We start from the raw sequence: 11,559 nt of genomic DNA, 5'->3' as shown, positions 1-11,559 counted from the left end.
CCGAAATGGGTTCGCAACGAGGCAAGCTGGCAATGTTATCAGCGAGTCATAGTCACCATGGCGTTCTCTCCCCAGTCCGTCAGGCTGTAGTCCACCGTGATCTCCTCCCCTTTGGCGATGTCGCGAATCGCTATGACGACCAGCCGCACCTGACTCCCGCAGTGCACCTCTCGGATCCTGCAGTTGGGCGGTGGGTGGAAGAGCACCGGCCCCCGGACCCCACCCGCCCCATCCTCGCCCAGCTCCGACACACTGGATGGAGACACACAGCAACGTTACACCACCATCCACTGGTCACCAGCCTTTTGCTCCAGCCTAGCAACGACACCTGATTTCACTGACCGAGGTCTTGGTGAGGTATGTTAGTACTGGGCTTGAACAAAAGCACTGCACACCCTTCCGAGACTTGGTGACCACTGCAATAGGTAAGGTTGACCCATACACTGTAGTCTCAATGCAACTTCAGTACAAAATATTATAAAAATGAGCGACATTTGATTGATCTCATCTAGCTGTCATAACCAGAACAGACACGTCTGTCATTGGTTGTCTATTTTAGAAGTACATAATAAAAAAATTTAAATAAAGATTTAATTCAATGATCCTACTGTTTCGCTCACCAGATCTGGGAGGGGTCAGCGAGGTAGTACGGGCTTCCGGGCGGAGGCAGTCTGTCCTCCGCTCCTGCTGGGTACTGCCCATCCCCTGGGAGAGTTAGAAACAAGTAAGAACACCAGCACACATTCAACACAAATGAATCCTTTACACATGATAGGGCTGGAGGAAGGAATAGAGAAATGCATAATGATCTGCATGTCATCTTTACTCACACACCAGTATCTCTCCCACAACCACACACACACACACACACCACTCTCTCTCCCACACACACACACACACACCACTCTCTCTCCCACACACACACACACCACTCTCTCTCCCACACACACACACACCAGTATCTCTCTCGCTCCCCCCCCCACACACACACACACACACCTCTCTCTCCCACACACACACCACTCTCTCTCCCACAAACACACACCACTCTCTCTCCCACACACACACCACTCTCTCTCCCACACACACCACTCTCTCTCCCACACACACACACACACACACCACTCTCTCTCCCACACACACACACACACACCACTCTCTCTCCCACACACACACACACACACACACACCACTCTCTCTCCCACACACACACACACCAGTATCTCTCTCGCTCCCCCCCCCACACACACACACACACCTCTCTCTCCCACACACACACACACCACTCTCTCTCCCACAAACACACACCACTCTCTCTCCCACACACACACCACTCTCTCTCCCACACACACACCACTCTCTCTCCCACACACACACACACACACCACTCTCTCTCCCACACACACACACCACTCTCTCTCCCACACACACACCACTCTCTCTCCCACACACACACCACTCTCTCTCCCACACACACCACTCTCTCTCCCACACACACACACACACACACACCACTCTCTCTCCCACACACACACCACTCTCTCTCCCACACACACACACACCAGTATCCCCCCCCCCCCGCCCCGCCCACACACACTGCTCCCAACTTTAAAAAAAACAAAGTTCAGCACCAAACAGCATTTAAAGGAGCACCAGAAAAAGAGATAGATTTTGAATAAAGCTTAGTCTTCCATCAGGCCTATATGAATCACATCTCTTGAGTAGCAGACCATTTCCCCGTCTTCCTGGGCCAATCAGACGTGTGCCTATATAGTCTGCCACAGTGGACGCTTCATAATACCCATAAAACCTTGCGGTCAAACACGGAAATGGTTCCAATCGTTTTTCTACCGTTCATTTTTTCACAGTGAATTTTACAACACTTCAAATGAGTATGTGTTCGGTGTAGGCTTACCTTGGCGTGACGTTTTCATTACCGGGTAATTCTCTCCGATAAGCTAAGATCCATATATTCCCCTCCATTTGTGCTCATATTTGAAATGCTAATTAGCAACAGACAAGACCTCAGCAAGACTGCAAATTCCTGCAGGAAGCTCCTGCGGGTCATCTCTAGACCACAGTCAGCTACACCTTCACCTGCGCCGCCAGAGACCTGTGCCCAATCCATGATGAATCCATGCGATGTATTGAAATTAATTGAATGAAGTGTTGAACTTCTTCTGTCCCATTTCTTAGCCATTGACAAAACTTTAGCTAGCTAGTTAACAGGGCAGTATATCAACAAATATTTCTGTATTACTTAGCCTAGATAACTGTTTGTACAGTATGTCGACTTTGCTGTCTATTTCAGGCCTTATGGCATTCTTCAAGGATGAGCATCAGAGCATTAAAAAGGGGAGACGCCCACTAGAAGTCTGGCCATGTGGAGAAGTGCAGCTACAGTGAGGGGCAACTTACCGGTTTGGTCAGGGCCAGCGTGAGGGATAAAGTTCATCCTGTGTCGGTGAGTGTAGCTATTAGGTTAAGTTTGAGCATCTTGGCAGCTGTCAGCATTCTACAAGGAAAGAGCCACTTAATCAATCATTCACCAGATCACCCCCGGATACCAGACTTCGATGAGTGATAACTCAAGTTCTAGAATGTTGTCATTGATGAGAATGAATCTAAAATCTATTGACTTTCACAATCGACTTTGTTTAGACATCCAGTCCGGATTGTAGTTTCATGACCAGAGACCACGTCTTCAAAAAGGCACAGTATTTATTTATTCAGTGGTACATGCATTCACAGTCTGGATTTATAGAATCCTTCACACAGTATGATTGATATGTCAAGTGATAAAATCCCAAGTTATCAATTAAAAAAAAAGGTTTATGGAAAAACTGCATATTCTGAAGCTGTAATGTCATCACCAAATCAAACTTTATTTATACAGCACATTTCTTACAACAAAATGCATTTCAAGGTGTTCAAAGTCATTCATTGAAAAGGCATGTGGCACTTAACATCCTTCCTCTAGGCAGGTCTCTATAGGTGACCAGGGGATTCTCTTTACCACATGCGAACGCCTCCGTGGCGCTCATAAGTGTAGCCATTCAGCCTGTTTTGGCGGATCACAATATCGTCCGTACGGACGTGGAATGCGAGTGGAGGAAGCAAGCTGTACCCGGCTGAAGACTACAACCCTCTGTCCAGAGAGCCCACAGAGGAGGATCTTCAGTAGCTAAGGAACCGTCTCCGGGGCAGGTTCAGTGGAATGGCATGTCTCCTTGAACCTGATCCAAAACAACCGCTACCCTCCCTGTCAGTACCGGACATTGTTTAAAAAAAACAAGGATACCTGGGGCAAGCAGGCATCCTGGTTGGCATGGCACTGTCGGTGGAGCAGAAGGGGGCTATAAAACAGTTGGGACAGCGTACCAACCCCAACTGGGCCATGAGGAGAGGGAGGTTGACGGCGCCAGCCGTTAGGGAGCAGTGGTTAGGGCCAAGCGCTATAAAGGGTCCTCAGATCAGTCATTGGATGGGGTGTTGTCTGTAAAGTGGGGCCACAGATAATGAAGAGGAGGACCATCAAGGAATTGGGCACCACAGCAGTGGTGGAGGTCAAAGTGTCCCTATGGTGCAAGGGACCTTACCATTTGAAGAGGCAGTGAAGTCAAAGGATTTCTATATCAAGGAGGGAGGGTCTTACCACCTTCCGTGAAGACCATCCTTACTGGCACCAGGTCAAAGGTCAGCTGCACATCACTGGAAGGGACACCTGCTTCTTCGTTGTCATGGACCACCAAAGCTTCCATCACCATCCCCGTCCAGCGTGACGACCTCTGACCTCTGACCGACTCATATTGCTCCTCCTGTCAGTACCTGTTTTCAGGGAAGCCAAATGGTCCGAAAATATTCCACATAATTCACACACACACACTAGGCTGCCAAAATAGCTTATACAGTCAGGTCCATAAGTATTTGGACAGTGACACAATTTACATCATTTTGTCCCTGTACGCCGCCACAATGGATTTGAAAGGAAACAATCAAGATGTGCTTTAAGTGTAGACTTTCATCTTTAATTTAAGGGTTTTGTCAATATTATTGTCTGAACCGTGTAGGAATTACAACCATTTTCATAAATAGCCCCGCAATTTAAAGGGCTCAAAAGTAAATTGGACAAACTAACATAATCATAAATTAAATTGTGAGTTTTAATACTTGGTTGCAAATCCTTTGCAGTCAATGACTGCCTGAAGTCTGGAACCCATATAGTCGTCACCAGATGCTGGGTTTCTTCCCTGGTGATGCTCAGCCAGGCCTTTACTGCAGTGGTCGTCGGTTCCTGCTTGTTCTTGGGGCGTTTTGCCTTCAGCAAGTGAAATGCATGCTCAATTGGATTCAGGTCAGGTGACTGACTTGGCCATTGCAGAACATTCCACTTCTTTGCCTTCAAGTTTTGGGTTGCTTTCGCAGTCTGCTTTGGGTCATTGTCAATCTGCACTGAGAAGCGCCGTCCAATGAGTTTTTAAGCATTTGGCTGAATCTGAGCAGATAATACAGCCCTTAACACTTCAGAATTCATCCTGCTGCTTTTGTCAACAGTCACATCATCAATAAATACAAGGGAGCCCGTTCCATTGGCAGCCATACATGCCCACGCCATAACACTACCTCCACCATGCTTCCCAGATGAGGTGGTATGCTTTCGGATCCTGAGCAGTTCCTTCCCTTCTCCATACTCTTCCTCTTCCCATCGTTCTGGTACAAGTTGATCTTTGTCTCATCAGTCCATAGGATGTTGTTCCAGAACAGTACAGGCTTTTTTTTGTTGAAGTTTTTTTTGCCAAACTCTAATCTAGTCTTCCTGTTTTTGAGGCTAACCAATGGTTTACATCTTGTGGTAAACCCTCTGTATTTACTCTGGTGAAGTCTTCTCTTGATGGTTGACTTTGACACAGATACTCCTACCTCCTGGAGGGTGTTCTTGATCTGGCCAACTGTTGTGAAGGGGTTTTTCCTTCACCAGGGAAATAATTATTCTGTCATCCACCAGTTGTTTTCCGTGGTCTTCCGGGCCTTTTGGTGTTCCAGAGCTCACCAGAGCGTTCTTTCTTTTTAAGAACGTACCAAATAGTTGATTTGGCCACACCTAATGTTTTTTTGCTCTCTCTCTGATGGGTTTGTTTAGATTTTTCAGCCTAATGATGGCTTGCTTCACTGGCAGTGGCAGCTCTTTGGACTTCATATTGAGGGTTAACAGCAACAGATTCCAAATGCAAATGCCACACTTGAAATCAACTGTAGACCTTTTACCTGCTTCCTTGTAAATGAACTGATGAGGGAATAACACACCTGGCCATGGAACAGCTGAGCAGCCAATCACACACCTGGCCATGGAACAGCTGAGCAGACAATTGTCCAATTACTTTTGGTCCCTTAACAAGGAGGGGTCCACATATAAGAAGTGTTGTAATGTCACGCCTCATGTCTAAAACATGGGGAAAAGGGACATCAAGTCTACATGTTGATGCATCTACAAACTCAATGTTTTACACAATAACGTATCATATTTGATGAGTTACTGACCTGTCCGTCCACAGGCTCTATGTGATGCAGCCTCCCCAAATGGGACACTCGCGCTCGGATCACACTGGCACAGGATGTCCACGCACCGGACGGTCTGAAGGTTGCACTCCTGTTGGACTGGAAAAAACAAAGAGGCGTGGTGACTGGTGGGTCTTTTTCAATGCTGTATCGCCATCTTTATCTGGACACAAACCCACTTTGGACAATGTGACAAAGTGGTCCCTCAACAGCCAATCCTCATGCCTCACTGTTTGTTCTGGTTCCCCAATCAACAGTCTGGATCTTCCTCTCCTGCCATGGTGGATGAGCTACCCTTTTGTGGTAAATACAGGGCCGTTTCTCTTTCAAAATGGCAGCTGCAGTCCCGAGTGCAGTCACTGGGTTTCTGGACCGCCCAGTCTGAAAGACAAAAAATTAAAGTTACATCTTATTATCTAGCTAAGTTGATTAGTAAAATGGTATATATATATATATATTAAAATCCCATAACCCACAGACTTACTATAGTAACAGTAAAATAGACTGGGCTTTAGTCTATCTGGAAATGTAAAGTCCTACTATTTGGAGGGGACATTTCTGCTGGGATGGAGGAATTATCTGGAACGCTCAACTAGATGATCAGGACAGTCTAGCGTACTATTTGCCCGAAGAGGTGAAGTATTGCAATGAGCAATACAACTGTACTTCTGATTCTAATTCTCAAGAGGAAAGTTAAAACCCACAGCCGTGAGGTCACCGAGGAGCACCAACAGTGATAGTGGGATCGTCTGAAAGGGACTGACATGCAGGGATGGAACATGAGGATTTCTGGCACTGGCCAGCAGACCACGATATCTACTAGCCCGGGTAACATTCAGGTCCTAAATCTGTCGCGTACAATGTTTGTAAAAGGCAGAATTTCACTGCTGTGTCGAGGCTAGTTTGGCACATAGCCCAGTCCGAAAAGTACACGTTTAACTGACTTCACAGGTCATTTGATTAGTCACGTACAACAGATGCACTCGTGGAACAAAACCGTTTTTGTGTTTTATATAGGAAAACATTGAACCCACAAGTCCTTTGTGAGCTAGCTAGCCAGCTAGTTAACGTTAGCTCACTGTTCGCGCGTAGTCACTTTTCCACGTGGAGACACGCTAGCTAATGTTAGCACACCAGGGCAGTGATCTTTTGCTAACATTTAGCTAGCTGGTTACGTTAGCTCATCCTTTGTGTAGTCAGACTTTCTCCCCAGACCCCACGGGTGGTGACATATTAGCTAGTCCACCAGGGCAGGGATATTTAACGTTAGGCACATTCGCTAGCATGTCACCGCCTGTCGGGAACGTCTGACTACACCATGGTGAGATCCTGTGCAACGTTAGCTAGCTAACGTTAGATAATGTAGCCAACTAGCCAAGCAAGGTGCCTAACTAGCTAGCCCACCAGGCGATATTTAGCTGGCTATATCATTATACTAGCCTATGCTGGTTTCCTTTTTACTTGTAAGGAAGGTAATGTGCGTTGCACACGTAACTACAGTCAGTGGTTATCTAGCTAATTTTCAAAAAAGTGTCTAGCTAACCACAGACCTTTCACCTAACCAAAATAGCTTGATAGCATCTAGCAAACAGGGCTTACCTTGCAACACAGCTCCAGCGATGCCTCTCGCTTACAGAGGTTGGAAAAAGATAAAATGCATGTGTGCCTGTCGGAGTTGTGGTTACAATCCGGTACATAGCACAGAACCGTCCTTGCTTCTGCTCGACGGAGAGACCTAAGGTTAGCTAGTTATCTACAAAAGCCATGGTAAATTAACAAATTCTAGTAATAAAAAAATGCTAAAAAAAAAGGTAGCTAGCTAGGTAACTTGAAAAATTATAAACAAGAATACACACGAGAAATACACAATATCAATTATTTACACAAGAAACTAAAAAGGCTACAATATCTACTTGCTAGATTACTTGTCGATGAGAGTTTGGAGAAATGTGGAGGTTTTTCCCACCCTGCACCTTGAGTGATTACGTCAAAGCTTGTGACAGGATGTGTAGTTCTGTATGATAGCCACATTGGCAGCTAATTAGCATTTACTTTTGGGGGGGGGATAATTACAGGCGAATATATTGATTTAAAAAAGTCACCTTGTCCTAGAGAGATTTACACAGTTATCAAAACTTATGCCAGAGTAAGCCTACACAAAACACAGACCTTTTATGAAGTAGTTATAAAATCCCCTATGAAAAAATGACTGGTGGAAAAACGATTGGAACCATTTCCGGGTTTTACCGCTAGGTTTTATGGGTATTATGACTCATACTGTGGTACTCAATAGGCTAGACCTAGTGGTCAAGTAACCAGGTTGTTAGCTTGCTAGGTAACATGACTGAACACAGTTGTTAGCTTTCAAACCAATAATTAGCAGCCCGGGATTCATTTAAAATGGCCTGCGATATGATTTATGAAATTCTATAAAATGTGTGCTAATCCACGATATATATACAGTGGGGGAAAAAAGTATTTAGTCAGCCACCAATTGTGCAAGTTCTCCCACTTAAAAAGATGAGAGAGGCCTGTAATTTTCATCATAGGTACACGTCAACTATGACAGACAAATTGAGGAGAAAAAATCCAGAAAATCACATTGTAGGATTTTTTATGAATTTATTTGCAAATTATGGTGAAAAATAAGTATTTGGTCACCTACAAACAAGCAAGATTTCTGGCTCACACATGCCTGTAACTTCTTCTTTAAGAGGCTCCTCTGTCCTCCACTCGTTACCTGTATTAATGGCACCTGTTTGAACTTGTTATCAGTATAAAAGACACCTGTCCACAACCTCAAACAGTCACACTCCAAACTCCACTATGGCCAAGACCAAAGAGCTGTCAAAGGACACCAGAAACAAAATTGTAGACCTGCACCAGGCTGGGAAGACTGAATCTGCAATAGGTAAGCAGCTTGGTTTGAAGAAATCAACTGTGGGAGCAATTATTAGGAAATGGAAGACATACAAGACAACTGATAATCTCTCTCGATCTGGGGCTCCACGCAAGATCTCACCCCGTGGGGTCAAAATGATCACAAGAACGGTGAGCAAAAATCCCAGAACCACACGGGGGGACCTAGTGAATGACCTGCAGAGAGCTGGGACCAAAGTAACAAAGCCTACCATCAGTAACACACTACGCCGCCAGGGACTCAAATCCTGCAGTGCCAGATGTGTCCCCCTGCTTAAGCCAGTACATGTCCAGGCCCGTCTGAAGTTTGCTAGAGTGCATTTGGATGATCCAGAAGAGGATAGGGAGAATGTCATATGGTCAGATGAAACCAAAATAGAACTTTTTGGTAAAAACTCAACTCGTCGTGTTTGGAGGACAAAGAATGCTGAGTTGCATCCAAAGAACACCATACCTACTGTGAAGCATGGGGGTGGAAACATCATGCTTTGGGTCTGTTTTTCTGCAAAGGGACCAGGACGACTGATCCGTGTAAAGGAAAGAATGAATGGGGTCATGTATCGTGAGATTTTGAGTGAAAACCTCCTTCCATCAGCAAGGGCATTGAAGATGAAACGTGGCTGGGTCTTTCAGCATGACAATGATCCCAAACACACCGCCCGGGCAACGAAGGAGTGGCTTCGTAAGAAGCATTTCAAGGTCCTGGAGTGGCCTAGCCAGTCTCCAGATCTCAACTCCATAGAAAATCTTTGGAGGGAGTTGAAAGTCTGTGTTGCCCAGCAACAGCCCCAAAACATCACTGCTCTAGAGGAGATCTGCATGGAGGAATGGGCCAAAATACCAGCAACAGTGTGTGAAAACCTTGTGAAGACTTACAGAAAACGTTTGACCTGTGTCATTGCCAACAAAGGGTATATAACAAAGTACTGAGAAACTTTTGTTATTGACCAAATACTTATTTTCCACCATCATTTGCAAATAAATTCATTACAAATCCTACAATGTGATTTTCTGGATTTTTTTTCTCATTTTGTCTGTCATAGTTGACGTGTACCTATGATGAAAATTACAGGCCTCTCTCATCTTTTTAAGTGGGAGAACTTACACAATTGGTGGCTGACTAAATACTTTTTTTCCCCCACTGTATGATACAAATAAAATACAAAATATTTATGATACAAAAAAAAATACAAAGATATATTTGTAGGATGCGTTCTGTCCTCAGTCATTCATTTCAAGAAAGAAGGTAGCTCAGTTGGTAGAGCACGGCGCTTGCAACGCCAGGGTTGTGGGTTCGATTCCCACGGGGGACCAGTATGAAAAATGTATGCACTCACTTAACTGGAAGTCGCTCTGGATAAGAGCGTCTGCTAAATGACAAAAAATGTAAAGGTAGTGATCACACAGGGACAAGATCTGTCCCCGCTCACCTTTTATAGCTCAATGGTGATACACTGTGTGTGTCTGTGCACTCCCCCCCCCCCCCCCCCCCCCAAAAAAAAAATACATTCTACACAATTCACGTGGACGGCATTATAAGATCAAAACGCAAATGTAATAGCAGAATAATCACCAGGGTGTGCACATGAAAGTGGACATAATTGTACCGGCGCATACAAGAGACTAGCTGCTGTTGCTGAAAAAATTTAACAGAAATGTAATTTTATAAATGTATTAAATTAGGCGTCAGCTGGTTCTTTAGATCGGTACTACAGTTTTCAAAAAAATAATTAGTACCATGGTACCATTATATTATCGTGGTACCGGTATACCATGCAACACTAGTGTGTGTGTGTGTTTACCCGGACTGTAGCTGTGTCCAGACAGACTCTCCTCTTCCTCTTCCTCCTCTTCCTCCTCCTCTTCCTCCTCCTCCGTCACGTAGGCCCGGTCACACACCTTCACAGGGGTACCTTTCCTTTTCCTTGTGCACACCCTCCTACAAAAACACACCAGGGGTTCTTTCAGATTTAGAACATTTCAGGATTTAAAAAAAATAATGTTTTACTGCATAGAGCCGACAGATTTATTTTGTGCACGACATTTCTACATAAATTGCATTTACAATCTACCACATTATGAATAGGCCATTTCTCACCATCAAAACAAGTAGACCTATAGCTGGGGGCATGACACTGATGGTTTTGGATGAAGACCAATATGAAAATAAAATAGCCGTCAACCATCTTTTTCATAAAATGGTTTCATCAACTTTATTTTAATGTAGATCTACTTTCCCCACAGCGGCCGTCTTAACTATTGATTATATGCTGACTTAGCCCGTCTATTAAACTGTATATGTCTCCTCCTCAGCCTTTTGATGTGCCGCAATCAGCAAATCCGCAAATATCACGGATAGGAGAGAATCTTTGAAGGTCAATTCAGTCAATTCAAGAGGGGACCGGAGGTAACTATAGATCCTATAGCCTACAGGCTGGCTGGGGGTAACTATAGATCCTATAGCCTACAGGCTGGGGGTAACTATAGATCCTATAGCCTACAGGCTGGGGGTAACTATAGATCCTATAGCCTACAGGCTGGCTGGGGGTAACTATAGATCCTATAGCCTACAGGCTGGGGGTAACTATAGATCCTATAGCCTACAGGCTGGGGGTAACTATAGATCCTATAGCCTACAGGCTGGGGGTAACTATAGATCCTATAGCCTACAGGCTGGGGGTAACTATAGATCCTATAGCCTACAGGCTGGGGGTAACTATAGATCCTATAGCCTACAGGCTGGGGGTAACTATAGATCCTATAGCCTACAGGCTGGGGGTAACTATAGATCCTATAGCCTACAGGCTGGGGGTAACTATAGATCCTATAGCCTACAGGCCGGGGGTAACTATAGATCCTATAGCCTACAGGCTGGGGGTAACTATAGATCCTATAGCCTACAGGCCGGGGGTAACTATAGATCCTATAGCCTACAGGCTGGGGGTAACTATAGATCCTATAGCCTACAGGCTGGGGGTAACTATAGATCCTATAGCCTACAGGCCGGGGGTAACTATAGATCCTATAGCCTACAGGCTGGGGGTAACTATAGATCCTATAGCCTACAGGCCGGGGGTAACTATA

At 45.0% G+C, this 11,559-nt stretch overlaps 1 protein-coding gene and 1 long non-coding RNA gene across 2 annotated transcripts in view; both read right to left on the bottom strand.

The window, feature by feature from the left end:
- LOC311122435 (uncharacterized protein) overlaps positions 1-10,414 on the bottom strand; it is a gene marked incomplete at both ends in the record, with an annotated part of 29,341 nt that extends 18,927 nt beyond the window's left edge. The window contains 3 exons of the mRNA XM_084196790.1: positions 57-252; positions 621-705; positions 10,278-10,414. Of these exons, the coding sequence (XP_084052916.1) occupies positions 57-252; positions 621-705; positions 10,278-10,414 (418 nt within the window). The remainder of the gene's footprint in view (positions 1-56; positions 253-620; positions 706-10,277) is intronic.
- LOC311122434 lies at positions 2,865-5,937 on the bottom strand. Its single transcript, XR_014612439.1, has 3 exons — positions 5,787-5,937; positions 5,539-5,655; positions 2,865-3,828 (listed from the first exon to the last, which is right to left on the bottom strand). It is a non-coding gene; the product is annotated as an uncharacterized lncRNA (long non-coding RNA).
- Positions 10,415-11,559: the final 1,145 nt, after the last annotated feature.

Source organism: Coregonus lavaretus, assembly GCF_964263955.1.
Source record: "Coregonus lavaretus genome assembly, contig: HAP1_SCAFFOLD_2808, whole genome shotgun sequence".
NCBI lineage: Eukaryota > Metazoa > Chordata > Actinopteri > Salmoniformes > Salmonidae > Coregonus > Coregonus lavaretus.
The sequence above is the reverse complement of the archived record's forward strand: the minus strand, read 5'-3'. Positions and strand labels throughout refer to the sequence as shown.